This window comes from Blennius ocellaris, assembly GCF_963422515.1.
Source record: "Blennius ocellaris genome assembly, chromosome: 14".
Lineage (NCBI taxonomy): Eukaryota > Metazoa > Chordata > Actinopteri > Blenniiformes > Blenniidae > Blennius > Blennius ocellaris.
In genome coordinates, this window is record NC_137663.1 from 14,435,117 (window position 1) to 14,452,381 (window position 17,265).

Consider the following 17,265-nt stretch of genomic DNA (forward strand, 5'->3'; position numbering starts at 1 on the left):
TTGCGCAAATGTTCAACAGTGGCAGCTTTTCCTCAGCAACAAAACAGACAAACAGCTATGTGCTCCGGCATGTTTGTTTCTTGTTGTGCTTTGTACACACAAAAAGGTGCTATCACAGGAGAAAGTCTTCCTGGATGTTTGTCACTACCTTAACAACGTCTGTTAACACTGCTCACACCCCAGATGCTACTGGAAACATCCTCCCCCTTAAAAATACTCCAAGAAAAAAAAAAAAAAAAAAAAACTGCACTTGCACATGTTTGACAGCACATGCTTTCTACCAAACTGCCCTCTCTCCGTGAAGCCACACTTAAACAACAACTAAGAGCACTACAGAGAAGTAGGTGAGACTGTGTATATCTGACTCCGAGGGCTGAGTTTGGATGTCGAGTTTGTGATGGCAGCACCAACAGCTGCCCGGTCTAATTACTGTATGTAAATGACAACAGCGCTGCCATAGCCAGCCTCTCTGGTGTCGGATAATTAATTTCATATCTCCAGATCAGAAATGACTGTCCTGAGGTGGTTGTATGCCAGCGCTGAATACAAAGGTAGCTCCACCCTCTGCAGGGGCTGCTTTCAATTTGCTCACAGCAGGAAACTTATCACTGTCAAAAGAGCACGTTTAGATCGGGGATGTAGACACACGCATGCATGTCAAACACGCACACACATACAGTTTGTCTGCAAACAAAATGGGGCCAGCCATGAACAGTGATGCTGGTAACGCGTTAATGAGTAACGCATTACTCTCGTATGACCACTTTTTTCAGTAACAAGTCATCTAACACGTTACTATTTCCAAACCAGTAATGAAGTCGCATAGAGCAGGCAGTGCAAATAAATAAATACATAGTGCAACAATAGACTACAACTACATCTCTGGGTAAATAAATATCAGTAATAGTAAAAAAAACAGTAATCGGATTAGTTTTCTAAAGTAACTGTGGCATAACACTGACCATGAAACATATAAGGTAGAGAAATCCTCTCTAACACAATTCATACTAATTTGTACAGCATTAATAGAACTATTTACTATTCCAGTCTCGACAAATAAATTAAAGAAATTATAGTATTTCCTTTATATGTTTGCCAACATAGTGATTTAAACTGTTAGAATTGTCATACTAGAAACAGAGAGATGGGGCTTACAATCTCATGAAAGGTTAGCACATCTTTTCTTTTTACGTACTCGGACAACAATGCATTCATTAATCCTCGAAACAGTATCTATTGTCAAATGTGAAAAACAAATGATCCACACTTCAATTAATTTGACATGTTAGGTATTTATTTAATTATGTATTTAAAAAAAACTCTTTTTTCACATTTCGATTTTAAACGTGCCAAGTTTATCATCCGGTAATGTGACATTTCAGTATTATCTCTATTGAAGTGTGATGGAGTCATCCAAATACTTTTCTGAGGCCTTGAAATTAAATGTTGGGGATATATTTAGTCTAAGGAAGCTTTTAAAAAAATCCCCAACTAATTTAAAACAAATATTTTCAGTGTTTGTTCAGTGTGGTCAGTTTTGAGTGATTCTTCTCATTTTTGGCACATGGACTTTGACACAAACAATAGGGGAATTTGCATGGCAATGGATGTTCTGTTCAATCTATTGATTCATATGCAACTAAAAACACAGGGTTCCCAAGTAAGGATTTTGGTTTACTAATGCATCATTAAATCAAAATGAAAATAATAATGTTTAGTGGAGTTGTAGTTTAACATCATCATTTTACCAATGTGTAGTTTTTGAATACAAATTTGAATCTACATTTGTATGTAGAAACTCAGTCAATGAAAATCCTCAAAATCGAAACAATTTCAATGTATTTATGTTTTCTTCTATATATTACAAGATGAAATATATAGACGCTGCTTAGCTGCTGTATAGTTTTGTCACTGTTGACTTCCTGTTTTCACAGGAACATATCATTTAATTTCACATTGAACACGGGAGGCTCACTTTTCAAGCCAGGCGTAATGGTGTTATGAAATGTTGACAAATCGCATTGGAGATGCAACAAGGAATTTGGGATGCATGTTGATAGAAGGTGTGAAAAAGGTCAAAGCAAAAAGAGCTACAAACAACTCTCCTTGTACAACATGTTCTTGAGAGAAAGGAGGGAGCGTGTTTGAAAATTGTCACAGTGGGAGGAAGAGTCCCAGAGTGAGGGCAGGGAGTGATGATGCACTTGTCTGATATGTTAGCTGCTTTTCCTTGAAGTTACTAACAACATTTTGTGTTTCATATTATCGACCAAAATTGGTTCTTGCACAGAGTGAGGGAAAAAGAAAAGAAAAAAAAAAAACCCACATCCTTCTTTGGAAATTGCTTTGGATTTGTATTTTTTCCCCCCACTCCTATTTTCACTGTTTTGCTGATGCTCTAAACCGGGGGAGGAGCGGAGGCTGGAGGGTTTTCTTGCTCAAGGACACTGTGACAGGATACATGCCTGCTTGATGCATTCACACCAGCTCTTGACATGATCAAACTCTTGACCTTATACCGTCTCTCCAATCACTGGGCTGCCTTGCTGCCTGACAATCTGGGAATCACTCTGTCTGAAAACCCTGCGTACCCAGCTGTGTAACCACCTGTGTAACCTTATAGACGCTAACTGGTCACGGCAAAGCTGTCATGTCCTATGTAATCTTCTGCATCTCATTCATGATCTCCTTAGCAGAATGCATTTTAACAGCAAGCCACTTGAGGTCATGCGCTGAGACGTCTGAAGAGCCGCACAGCGGAGCTTTGTGAAGGTGGTTTAGCCTTAAAGAGGTTTGAAATGTCTTTTGATGGCTTCAGAGGTAACAAATACCCTTTGAAATTCCAAGTAGTAATAATAATCAAGGCTGTCATCTGACTAGAAATTTTAGATGAGTTAATTGCAGGGTAGCCTGCAATTAATTATGATTCATTGTGGTTTATAAATACGGAAAGAAAGAAAATCAGGATTGATCACATTTTCATCATCATTTGTAAATATTTTATATATTTTATAATATTCCATCTTCAGTATTGCTTTATGCAGTTCCAGGTTGGAGTGCTCCAGGAAAATGTGTTTATCATATTTCCAAATTTTTAAAAAAAACCCACCGTGAATATGTTTTGCCTTATCAAAAACATCATTAAATCGGTAAATACATTTAAACATGATCATTATTCTCTAAGCTGATTCAAGCTAGGATCACCTTACACCCTACAACCTAAAATAAAACCACAAAAAATTTGAACCACAAAAAAATGGATGAACATATTTCTTCTAAACAAGCTCAACAAAAACGTCACGGACATTATGCCCATCACATTACATCAAACTTTTTGCCTTTTTTTTTTTAAACAATCAAGTTGTGTAATTATCTGTATTGATACAGGTCTGAGTTTTGGCATTCAGCATTTTGTCACATCAACTGAAAACACAGTTTTGAATCACAAGGTAGAACAATGTCTTAATTGGTTTGTTATAAATACATTGAAGTGCAATACATTTTGTACCCGTCTATAACTGCTTTAATTAATTACCATGGATTAAATGTAATAAATATCAGCATAGAATACCTTATTTGCATATCATTTTTCAGAACTGACTTACGAAGAATTAATAGAGAAAACAGTAGATAAGGCAGAACACAGTTATTTAAAAAGTGCAGTAATGATAAGTGTGTTTTTAGGACAGATTTAAAGGAGGACAGTGATAAAACGAGCTTTATTTCCTGGGGCAGGTCGTTTCAGAGCAACGGGGCCCCTGACAGCAAAGGCCCTTGGTTTTTAATCTAATTCTAGGAATCATTAACAAAGATATGCCAGAGGACCCCGGGCTACATTAAAGGTCCTATGGAATTAAACATTTGGTTCTATAGTCAATATAATTGTGAAAGAAAGAATAAAAAAAAAATACATTCTCCAGGCAGTTGCTAACGATAATTTAAACTTAAAGCTTTTTTTTTTTTTTTTTTTAGATCATTGTGATGTATCACAAGCTCTGTTATTTCCTTGTAGGCTTCATCATTGTTCCCACTCACATCAGTGTGCCTGCTAATTACATGGCAGTCCCATGAGACCTTCCACTCAACATTGAAAGTTTCATCTTGCAGCAATATAACAAATCAGGATTAAAAAATTAAGTAAGTTTCAAACAGCTTGACTGACTTGTTTCTTGTTGTTTAACTATCATCCTTTTGACACTTCTGAGAAATTACAGAACTGAGTGTACCCTTGAAAAAAAATTATGACCCATGGCATAATTAACTGGATTTATCCTTTACATTTTCTGCAATCTGATCCCACGGCTTCAATTTTTCAGTTGTGTGCGGTCGGCTTAAAAGGTGAGTCAGCTAATCAAATTGGTGAAGTGCTTCTATCTATTTCGTAATCTTGTATTCCCAGCCATACATCATAGCTCTACAGCTCAGTTGAGCTCCAGTCCGGCTATAAAGGTCAGTAGCTCCAGGCTGTCCGTCTGTCTGCCTGCATATCCCTCTTTTTCTTCTTGAATGCCTAAATAAGAAAGGTTAGCCGACTCAGCTGCTCTTGCTTAAAAGGTCATGTGGGAGAGCAGACAGGAAACATCCAGGATACGCCTATATTTTTATCTGCATTATTTGTCCAGTGGTTTGCTTTAACTAGAGGCAGTTGTGTCTCAATGTGCCCCTTTGTACTTGCAGGGTTAAATGGTTGTTAGAATTCTGCACTTATAGGAGACACAGAAACATATTTTTATGAATATAATCACACAAACTCACATTGTTGTGAGATTAAACTTGTGGTTTTGAGTGGTGCAATTTTGCATTTTTTTTTTTTCTTCTTCTTAAATTCAGGAAGAGAAAAAGTTGTAGAGAAGATAAAGTTTGACAATGAGCTTTGGTCTTGTGTTTTTACAGTAAATAAGGATTTGTAATTTGTACTGCGGGAGCTGTGTCTTGTGTTGCTCTATAGCAGGTCAACAGGAAACATGCAGCCACATTTTACAATTTGGGATAGAAAATACATTGCAGTGTATGCTTTATAGATGTCAGAAAGAGGAAAATCATTTTCACCACGATAAAAGCAGATGTTCTATTATTAAATTCCTCTCTCCATCCAAGCTGTCCATCCCTGCTCTATTGTATATGGCTGTAATGGTGGAATGGGTAGTACTCTGTTAATGATTCAGGTAATTGAAGTGAGTGCTTTGTGGAGGTCAAACCATCAGTTGTAGATCTCCTTCTTATTATTGTCTGAGGAGATATTGTCTTATGATTCTGGCTCGTTGCTTGGAGTCATTGTTATGCTACAGAGCCAATTCAGAGCGTATCAGATACTCCTGGTAGCAGTCCAAGACAAGATGCTGGACTGGATCGCAGAGCAATTTCATACAGTATTGTATATTATCTCATTCTAATATGAGCCAAATAGAAGAAAGCTAATTTCCCTGCTTCATAATGTCCAACAGATGAGCATTGTTGACCTGGCTTAGCCTCGGCATGTCAGTCAAGGTGGAGGGCAATTAAAATGACCTTACTCTTCATAAACGATAGAGCACAGTTGTTAAAAAGAAAAGAGGTAGGATCAAGATAAACTTTAAAGACTGAGGGAGCACCGGGAGAGAGAATATGAAAATGAGAGACAAAGAAAGTGGAAATGCCACCCTTCAGGGATCAACTGGAGGAGGAAACGTGACAAGGAGAGAGAAGAAAAGAGAGAGGGGGGGGAATTGAGTGGAATGGATGTGAACTGGAAAAGACGGAGCAAGAAGCTGAAAGTAGGAGAAAGAGTGGAGTTGAAGTGAGGGAAGGACCTAAATTTAGACATGGAAATCAGAAGAGAACAGCTGCCTCCTTCCCTCAGGAGATACATTTAAGTCAGGTCTGGGTGGCCAGAGGGGAGAATGGAAGAACCTACTCCACTGGCCAATTAGGTGCACAGAACACTGCACTGTTCTAATATAACCATCATCGTGGCCCCTTTGGCCCTCTCGGTCCCACTGGATGTGTAGCACCAGAAACTGACGGCACTGACACAGGGCTTAGACAGAGGGATCCCCGGACCATTGTAAATCTTAGCAGTCACAAGTACGACTCGAGAGAGAGCTTGGCATAAAAATGTATGCGAAAAAAAAAAAAAAAAATAAATGTTTTCTGTCTGTCTGACACACTCAAAATTTAGGCAAGAGTGGATATAAAGTCTGCTTCAGCTGGGCTAAAATATGCAGCATTTTACATGGATTCTATTACTTTTGTATCAGTTGGTAATGGTAATTGTCTGTTTTCATACTTGTGTAACACTCCTTTTTCCCCCTGCATTCAATCAAATTATAAACATGTTATGTTTTCTTCCTTGGCACAAACGCATCATTTGGAAAATGTTTCTTTGATTCTTTCAGACATGGAAAGTTCCCAACAACCAGGCACATTCCCTGAGCGTCTCCGACTTCAGTGGCATCTCACAATGATGCATTTACAGCAGTAATGAACTAAAATTACGCTTTTCAAAATCTCACTTGGAAAAAAAAACACCCTTGCTACCATGCAGGCTAACCATTAACTTGTCTTTGTGGCCAGCACAAAAGAATAAAATGTATCACACTGGGCTGTATGTCGCCCCACTGCGTGAGTGAGAAAAATGAGAAAAAGTAAGTGATTTAAAGAGAAGAAGTAATAAAGAGAGCGAGGGCAGGCGCAGGAGAACTGTAAATCGCTGGCAGATCATGCCTCATGCAAAACTTTCATGAATAAAACATATTCCTAGCCTCCCATAGCTCAGATCCATTTTTCCTTCGTTTCCCTCCTCTTCCCTCTCTATCTCTCACACGCATGATTAACCTCAGGAGGCCTTAATCAACACTGGAAATGACCCGTGCTCCTTGACTTACCTCTTCCCTCCTTCGCCTCATCTCCTCTCTTCTTAACAGGTTTCTCTGTGATGGGGTTTGCATCGCCTGTTAACTGAGCAGACAAGCACAGATTGAGGGTTTGTTTATCGTGCCGGCCAAATAATTAACGGCTATAAGGAAAGCACAAAATTACAGATTTATATCCAATGAAATCCTGGGTAAGACAATCCATTAGTGGTGTCAGAGTCCCATGGAAAACCATATTGTGGCATTTAAAAACTTTCAATTTTAAAGTATTACTTTTCTTTTTATCTATGTTTTTCTTTTCTTCAATTCTTTCCGATCCTTTCCTGCGGGTGGTGTGTGTGTGTGTGTGTGTGTGTGTGTGTGTGTGTGTGTGTGTGTGTGTGTGTGTGTGTGTGTGTGTGTGTGTGTGTGTGTGTGTGTGTGTGTGTGTGTGTGCGTGTGCGTGTGCGTGTGTTAGCTGGGGATGAATAATCTTTCTTACCTAAGCCTTCATTCACACAGTCTTTAAAACCTGTCCTCTGGGGAAAGCGACAGAGATAGATTTATGGTTATTATTATTTACTTGCTTCTTCAGCCTCTCTCCCTCTCTTTCAATATCTCTCTGTCTCTCTCTCTCGCGCACACACACAAAGCATATGCACATATGCCTTAGAGGTCACTCAGAATTATATAACTCAGCTCGTGTGTCTGTTTCCCGCATCAGATGAAAGCAATACACACATCACCAGCATCCACACGTCCAGGTCTACAGAGAACCGTTTTTAATTGGTCCTCCCCGTGTAGCTCAGGTCTCAGGGTTGGTACCGCAGGCTAAATGCCCCCTGTGTGTTCAGTGTTAGGGTCCAATTTAGCACACTGTAGCGACTGGCCATCCTGCCTGAACATTTGCTTTGTAATTAGGTTGTTACATTTTTCAAGCACATAAACCAGATTGTTCCTCTTTGTCCTGAAGCTGATTATTCATCCAGTGATAGAGAAGTAACATCCTTATTTTTATGGACATTTTTATAAAGCAAGTTTATAAATATCAAATCACATTAGTTTTTTATTTAACCCTCCATAGTTTTTATTTTGGCTGGATAGGATACTGGAGTGAAATTTACCAGGTGGATTTAACAACCAAAGCAACATTACAAACCACGCAATGAAAGATGTGCCATCTGTCCCCCTCTGTCTGCTTCTCTATCCTTCCCTCCCTCGTTCGGAATGCATCCCAAAGTCTTCTTACACTTTTCTTGTTTGTGTCTTGCTGCAGGTGTCAGCGGTCAGTATCCCCTGGTTACAAACTTGACCGTTACAGAGGGTGGGACAGCGAACTTGACCTGCCGTGTGGAGTACAATGACAACACTTCCCTCCAGTGGTCAAACCCGGCACAGCAGACCCTCTTTTTTGGGGACAAGAAAGGTGAGTTGGAGATTGGCAGACGCCAGCACCTGCACACCAGAAGCTGTCTTTAAATGTATTCCCACTGTTGGATTCGTGGCGCTACAGAAATGCACCCAGCAGAGTTTTTTTTTTTCCTCCTACCTTTTTATTCAGGTTGGAGAGCAAACTAAAAAACATCCATCTCTTTTCCCGTGTCACTTGAATAAGCTGCTGTCTTTGTTGTGTCATTGCATCTGTCCCACATTTCATGTGTTTGTGTTTTCCTGTCTGTGCCCTGTTTCCTGTTTTCACAGCGCGCAAATTTGCAGTACAGAGAAACAGAGACACACACATCTGAACCTGTTTTCATAACGTCTTTAAACCTTTTGCTCTGGGGATGGATACTGTGCGGCTATTTTCTTTTTCTTTTTTTTTACCTTATCCCTTCAGCTTTTCATACACCCACACTCATAGACAAACTAAGGAGCACTTGGTGGTGCAAACAGATACAGCCGGCTTTGTTTTTTGACTCGTTTTGTCTAAAACAGGATAATCGGTGGTGCACTTTACCTGCCATGAACAATTTGGAGGCTTTTTTTGTTTAGGTTTTTTTTTTTTTTTGCTCCCACCATTTAACACAATTATCAGGATTGGTTGAAAGTAGAAATGGATAAAAGTCATTTGCCCGGAGAGTGTACACAGAGCCGTCTATGTTGTCAATGAGTTCCATTTTCTAAAATCTGAAGACCCGGCATATTCACAGCAAACTTTGAATCAGGTGGTCCGTTGAATCTGAGGTGGAGGATCAAGCCAGTTTTCATTTTCAATACCTGCGCCATATGAATTAAAAGGTCATACTGTTCAGATCAAGTTGAAACATCAGAGAAACCCACACACTTTCAAAGTCAGTCGCTCGCCCTGCTGCGCAAGTGCCCTTCAATGCAGTCCTGTCGTACTTAGCTTGTACCACCTTGAGCACATACACAATGGTACACGTTGAATTACTTTCCCATAATATTATGTCCTTGTGTGTAACTGGTGGCATGAGAGCATTACATTGCTACAAATATTTGAAGGCTTCCACATTATTGTGCATTCGGTTTTCAATTTCCTCGTTGATGATGTATTTGTTCCAAGGTATTGCAATAGATTACAGGCAAAATGATACAACGGCACACTCATTTGAACTCATTTCAGCTTGAGTGAGAATTTGTGGCATACATCAGTGATAGAGGTTTTGTATTTATGATTAGTGCCTTTATGTTAGACCTTGGCTGACAAAAGTTATGGACTTCATTCTGAAAGTAGATATTTTCAACTTCAGTGCCATAACCAAGGTCAAATGCCCTACATTTATTAAAAATAAAAGGGAAAAAAGTAACAGCACTTGTATAAACCTGTCCAATTAAAGTCATTCAAGTCTGTAAGTTTATCTACACTTAGTAATTTTGAATATTGCTTTTATAGACTAACTCTATAGTCAGTTTATCATATAGGGAATCATTTAAAACCTTGAAATATTGTTATTTAACAACCTCAGGGACTTCACACATACGCCACTTGGATTTAGATTTATTTAGATTAGATTTATTTATTTTTGTTTTTTGTAAATGCAACCATGCATAATAATTAACATAAACATTTAAATGTGCAACATTAATCTCCATTCCCCTGGAAGATCAATACCAGCGTCATAAAACTACCTACTACAATACATTTCAGACTGAAATTTAAAACAATAACAGGAACAAAAAATGTTGAATGACATCAGACCAGACAAGGCACCACAGCAAGCAAAACTCAAGATGTTAAATGTATATTAAGTGCATTAATGAGATTGCACATTGTACACATATTGGTGTTATTGTGAGTGATGTTTCACTGTAGAGTGAGGCTCCTCGTAGAAAACAATCTGAAATGTCATGCAGAAAGATTCAGACGCAAAGCACACATATGCACAACTGTACAGGCGAGTGTGGCAACAGGCCATGTGTGCCTGTTTTAATGGCCAATAAGTGCAAAGGTTTTACTTCTGACCTTTCACACCACCTTCAGTAAAGTTCTCATAAAGAGGATTCATGGATGTTATTTTGTTGGTTGGTGCCTCCTGAAATGATTTTGGCTTGTGCGTCTCTCAGCTGTATTAGTGGAGTGTAATAGAGTATGAATCACTCTCTCTTGTAAGTGTCTGGATTAAGCACATATGGGATTTACACAGTCTTCCTCCATTATCCTGCTGCCCACTGGGCCTTCTTGTTCATTTGTACATTTATGTGCTCTGTGTGTGTGTGTGTCTGTGTGTGTGTGTGTGTGTGTGTGTGTGTGTGTGTGTGTGTGTGTGTGTGTGTGTGTGTGTGTGTGTGTGTGTGTGTGTGTGTGTGTGTGTGTGTGTGTGTGTGTGTGTGTGTGTGTGCATGCGCGGCTTTAACTGTGTTTGTAGTTTTTGCATACAGTAAGAGAATGCTGAACTGTGAAGCATTTCAATTTCTAGCCATTCATATTTTCACTTACCTGCCTTTTTGTGGAAATAGCAGCAGTAAAAAGCTGCATTGAACATCAAATTCAACAGTTGATGTTCTCTGCAGGTTATTCCATATCACACCAGGGGTTGGACTTGGGGGTCTATTTCATGGCATTTCCAGTGCAGGGCTCTGAGATTGGAAATGAAAAACCAGCCAAGGACTCTCTTATTATCACAAAAGCAAAGGGATTGTACCGAGGCCCCAGAACTCTGTCTTCCTTTCTTTCTTTTTTGGATGGCTTGTGTGTCTGTGAGCATGTGCGTGTGTTTGTGTGTGCATACGTGTACTTTGGGAGTTGTCTTACTGAACGTGGCAAATTCAGATGCACATGCTGATGGGAGTGCTGCGATGGTGAGTGTTTCCAAAGTGCCACTGGCAGTGTGAGAAAGGAAAGATGCCTCAGCTGCAAACGTCTTTGAGCACAGCGAGCTTCAGATTAATTTTCCCCGCTGCCTGTTGGGAGGAAGAGGGCAGGGTTCTTATAGCAGATACTTTTGTAAACTTTTCTGCATTCTTACAATTGTTTTAAAAATATCCTTGTCAGAAAAAAATAATACATTAGCAAACATCGATGTTGTTTGTAATACGAGTTGACTCTTCTTATATGTAAGTGTCATTAAAAGTTTTAGATTTTATGTATTAGTTGGCATTTCTCTGTAGTTTAACCAAACTTGTGCAGAAGAGATTATTTCTGGATTTTCTATATGTGGGAATCTGTCCAAACATCTACCATCTTTGTTGATTTTGTTTGGTGTGTTATTCAACAGATTGTTGGCTGTGTGCCTGCGAGCGCTGTATCACAGAAGAGTGTCACTTACATCCTCTATTAAAGTCAGCCATAGAGCATTAGCATAAACATATTGCTTTTTCAAAGACAAATGTGGCTGCTGACTCCATTACAGTCCTTTGAGTGGCGCCGGTCCCGCGTCTGTTGTTGTTTAATGTCAGGGCTGAGACTCACCTCTAAGACGTTTAGTCGGATGAAAGAGACTGCTCTTGTCTCCCATCCTCTCCGAGGTGCCGGCCGTGAAGAGTTGTTTGAATTTCAAATAAGTCATTGTCCCAAAAGTAGCCAATTTTGTCCTTTCCATCACTTACCACTCAGGGACTTAAGCCAGGCTTTGAGAGAGACGAAGAGAGTGAGTGAGAGAGAGAGAGAGAGAGAGAGAGAGAGAGAGAGAGAGAGAGAGAGAGACAGAACGAGAGAGAGAGAGAGAGAGAGAGAGAGAGAGAGATGAGGACCGGGCAGGAGGGATTCTCTGGTTTATAAGATTCAAAAGAGGCTAATATCTCTTTACAAATTGCTCCTTTGGTTTCATGTAATTCAAGACTTGATAATAGCTTTATTTCCTGGATGGAGAAATTTTTGCAATGAGGCATAATTACAATATATCCATTATTTCCATACTAGACAGGGCCTATGTATAATTACTTTCCAGGCTAAATTTTCTGGCCCATTTAGTGGACTCATCATGTGTGGGGACTGATGACGGTATGTCATTTGAATCACTTATTCAACATGGTGGCTGTAATCTGCTGCATTTCTGTTTTCACCACCTACATCTGTATTTTCATTTTCAACCCGCAGCACTTCCTTCATTCCTTTCCCTTTAATTATCTGTCCACCTCTGCCTCCCAGAGCTCGGCGTGATCGCAGCTTACCTGTCCTTACAAGCAGTGGGAAATATTTCCCCAAAGCACACATTTAGTAGAGCTGAATAAATTACAGCCTCTAGAATGTTACTAAATGCAGCGAGCCTTTATATCGGCAGATGTATGGAAAACAAAAGATGCTGTCTGTGTTCCTCCAGCAGTGTTGGTAATTAGCAGGCTGACATTTGGAGCCAGGTCATCTTGTCTGGAGAGAAGGGAGCCGCACTGCAAGGATAAACAGCCACATGTTTTGCAGGCACAGTACAGTAGTATTTCTTCAAGGTCAAAAAGGAAGAAAAAAAAATGATGTTACTTTTCAGAATAGTTTTCTTTCTGTGGGCTTTACGTCAGTTGGACTCAGTTTCGAAAATCATTGTATATATTTTGGTTAGTTAATTACACGCTTATTTGGGTAACTTTTTAACTTGTGTTTGAATTTCTTTTGCAGTGTTTCGTGTTACCCCGCAGCAAGTATGAATTTGTTTCAAACCTTTTTAATTGCTTTAGATTTAATTGTTATAATTAGGACTTTCTTTGGCAGATGGATTAGAAAGATTTTTTTTTTCCCGAAACATGATAATTGTTATCTAATGTTCACATGATGATAAAAGATGCCATGTCTTATGGCATTGAATATATTAGTTTGGAAAACTACGGTACTTTGGCAATAAAAATAATTTGGACATAATTTTTAAATAAAGCTGAATTATTGTTTTTGTTGTTGATAGATGAGTGTAAATTCTGAGCCAGAAATGTTTTTGCCCATGCTGCTGAAAATGCAACCAGCTACAACAAAGTCAATGTGGTTCTGTACCTTTAACCCTGACTGAACCGTGTGAACTGCCTCTGCACAACACCACACATGCATAGTTTATTAATGTTTCTGAATAAAGGCTCAATTTTAATGTTTGATATATGCAGGAGTTGTGCTCTTGCTCTTTAAAAATAAAATAGTGATTGTAACAGCATATGCAATTTTTTGATATATGTCTAAGCAATCATTTAATATTGCTTGTGGAATTGCCCGCTGTACCTGTCGTGGACACCTCTGCCTATGCTGTGCCATCTGCTGATTGATTGAATCTTTTTAAACATTAAGATTAGTGTTATGGGTGAACGGCTAAAGGCCAAATGTTCGTTTTTAGGCCCCGGAGCTGAATATGAAATTGTTTGGGTCCTCAGATGTCAAATATTCAGCTGTCTGAATCAATTTGCGAGCTGTTTGTGGTTGTGTGAGCACGCGGATGTGTGTGAGCTTGTAAGTGCACATATACGTGTGTGCATGTGGAATCTTGAGCATTGCACCTCCCCAGTATGCAACCATGAATGCTTTGATGCATTCAGAGTATCTGTGCCTGAGCAATTTAGGGGATAGGCTTTTAAAAGTTTTCCAAAGTAAATAACAAAATAAGAAATGCCTGACAGACTTTTTATTAAACAGATAGCAGAACTTTCTCTCAAAACTTAATCTTTGGAGGAAAGTTAAAACTTTTCAGACAGCTGTCTGTTTTTTTCTCTCTCTCTCTCTCTTCCTTTTTCCTGGAAGAGTGCGTCTACGAAACATCCTTTCATATCAGCCTCAAGATTGGTATGGTGTTCTCTCTGATAGAAAAAACTTGACTGTAAATCTCCAAAGATCCCTAACAAGTCCCCTCTCTCAAAGACAAGGACCATAAAACATGAGAGGAAGAAAAAGGAGACGAAATGTAGGCCTTGGTGGGATAAAGGAGAGGAATTAAGGAGGCATTTTATGAGAGCTTTCAGATGCAGTTATCGCCTCTGAAACACACAGGGAAACTTTTTCTTTGACCTTGAGTATTTCAGCTACTTCTTTGTTTCATCTCACTTTGCACTTGTAGATGTTTGAATGTATCATTTGTCTCTCGGTTTAAAAGGATTTTTGTTTGCATTGAACTCAGAGGAGCATTTTTCTTAAAAAATTAAAAACACTGATCTGTAATAATTGCCACTGCGTGTTGCCTGTGGATCATGGGAACTGTGTCTCACAAATGTCATCTATATTTGGTCGGATGTAAAGCAGGTTAGAATGAGAAAGCGGCTACATTGTCAAGGCAGCAACAGATCCAGCCTTTATTAGGAGAGCCACTTGTCATTTGCAGGGTGTAGAGAAAAGTACCTGAGGCAAATGGGAATAATTAGCTTATACTTTTGGCAGGCTTATTCTTTCTTTTCTCCAAGAAAAAAAAAGTTCTGGAGAAGTGAGACGGAAATAGTGTGCGTTTTATATCAGAATTTGAAATTGAACATTGTTTGTGAGGAATTCTCTACAGTATCAAAGTGGGGATGGGTCCACCAGCACCTTTTAGTTTGCTTTCAAAGACTTTATAAAGTCATCTCAAAGAATAAATGTAGTTGGTACCCCAGAAATATGTGTACCTCATTGTACACTGAGGCACCTGTTCTCCTGCTCCTGTGCTGCCGCAGAAAGTGTATTCCTTCGCAGAATACAATAGAGTTTATGGGCAAGCGCTATCTCCTCGCTGACCCGGTTCTCACAAGGACTTAATGAAGTGGGGCTGGTGAAGGTGTCCCACTGAACTCGGCATGGCAGGTAGAGACTGATGAAAGAAAATCATTTCTGTCACAAGAAAAATCTCCACCAGCCAATTACTGTATGGAGTATGGCACATTTTACATTTTAAAAAGCTAGTTTTCCTCGGCAAAGGTTTCACAGGTAATGGAGGTTGAGAAACGGTTGAGATACAGAATATACATTAAGCTTTTCAATAAGCAATGCATTCTGCACCCCCACCCCCATTTCTCCCTATCACACACACGCACACACACACACACACACACACACACACACACACACACACACACACACACACACACACACACACACACACACACACACACTCAAACAGACAAATTCAAGTCCCCAGATGGGTTGTTGACAAGGGAAAGAGAGCAGCCACATCCAGACACAGGCAGCTGAATGTATATTCTGAAATTTGCACTTTTCTCATTATAAGACTGTGTCACTTGAATGAGCAAACACCTGCCAAGGTTCTATACTAATACATACTGTCCCTGGATAGATGAAGGGGCAGCAAGTGGGGGGGGGGGTGCAAAGAAGCAGAGGAAAGGGCAGAGCCGAGAAGAAAGAAATGGAAATAAAGGGACGGAGCAAAATGTGCAAACATGATAGGCTGAAAGTGAGGGAGTTTAGAGTCATGATTATTTGCGTATGCGCGCACACCGTGCTCGTACAAAAGCATTTTCCTAATGCACAAATGCAATTACCTCCCATACACATACACATGGCCAAAAAGCCTCCTGTTTTCTCACCTGCTGCTTTTAATGATGGGGAGGAAAAACCGGTGTGGATACAAAGCCAAATTAGATGTGAGGATATGTGCTGGATATACATGTATCACATTAAATATAAACACGGAATATGTTGCTGGCGTGCTTTTGTCCATCTGTGCTTGGATGTTTTGCAATTGTAGCGAGGCGCTATTGACATGCCGATGAATCCCAATGAAGAAGAAAAAACACCAGTTGTCTGTGTGATGACCGTCTTCGGATTGTTCATGTTGCGCCATGAAAGGCTTTTTAGACTAAAGTCACTTTCTCACCTTTTTTGAACTAAAGCAGAAAAATGATTGCGTCTTAGTTCTCAATGTGCTGTGTGATGTGAATGTCAAGGTTGACTATGACACAAGCTTGACTGTATTATACTGAGACTGAGACACTTGTTGTGGATTTCTTCTTGTAACTGCTCTTGGAATAATGTCGTGAAACATTTCTTCTGTCAGGAATATTTATTGAAGCTTCAACAGACACAATACAGACGTCACAAGTCAATCTGATCAATCTGCTCTGGGCATGTGCTCCGTTCAACCCTGGAGCTAACATTTAAAGGGACGCGGAGAGGCGGAGGTGAGTATGCTGGTTACACCAGGACGGAGAGGTCGAAAACACCAGGGTGAGAACCCACATGCGGTTCCCACGCCTGTGGGTGAGAAACCTTTCCCACTCTCACCGTCCTGATGGAGCTGTGCTGAAGCAAAGGGAAAACATGTCCACTGAGTCCGTAAATAAGATTATAAGGCCGTAGTCACACAGACAAAAATAAAAACATTTTAGCAGAATACAGGGAAGAACAGAATTCTTCAATAGCACAAACTCATTTTTCTATTTTTGAGATATTGCATTAATATTGTCGTCTGAATTCTGTATATGTTACTGTGAACTCCATCATTTCACAACACGGCCAAATCATGTTTATGCGATTGGGAACACAAGAATACTTATTTACCCAACTGCATCAGACAGAATCAGACATTTCTGCTGTGTGAGCATGAATACAGATTATACATTTCAACAGGACAGATGCTTCTTTATGTTCATCCATATATCCATCTTTATAATCACTTTATACAATTTACGGCTGCAGGTCCAGCCTCATGTGTAATGTCTTGTGATTTAGATGGTGTATAATATCAGATAATTCAATTTGTAAAGGCTTCTGACAACTGACATTACAGAACTTACAACAGTTGTGAACTTGTGACAAGATATCACACTGAGATGATTTGTTGTCTAAATAAAGGAAAACTGCTTTGAAAATCATCTTTCTTTAATTGAAATTGTGTTTATTGGAGGCCTTATGCAATATGTTGCTAAACAGTTACTAGTCTCAATGAGGCTGGTTCACCAGCAGACTGAAACCTTTCCTTTTTGAATAAAAATGTTCCTTTTAATTAAAAAAAAAACAAGGCCACTATGACCGCCCCAACTCTCTCTCTCTCTCTCTCTCTCTCTCTCTCTCTCTCTCTCTCTCTCTCTCTCTCTCTCTCATCATTCTCACAGATTGTTATTTTCTAAACAAGCCAATGCTGACACT

At 39.5% G+C, this 17,265-nt stretch overlaps 1 protein-coding gene across 2 annotated transcripts in view; it reads left to right on the top strand.

Annotated features, from left to right (window-relative positions):
- cadm2a (cell adhesion molecule 2a) overlaps positions 1-17,265 on the top strand; it is a 199,607-nt gene that overhangs the window by 141,815 nt on the left and 40,527 nt on the right. For both annotated transcript variants that reach the window (XM_080509554.1, XM_080509555.1), the window contains one exon: positions 8,107-8,256. In XM_080509554.1, coding sequence (XP_080365680.1) covers positions 8,107-8,256 — 150 coding nt within the window. The remainder of the gene's footprint in view (positions 1-8,106; positions 8,257-17,265) is intronic.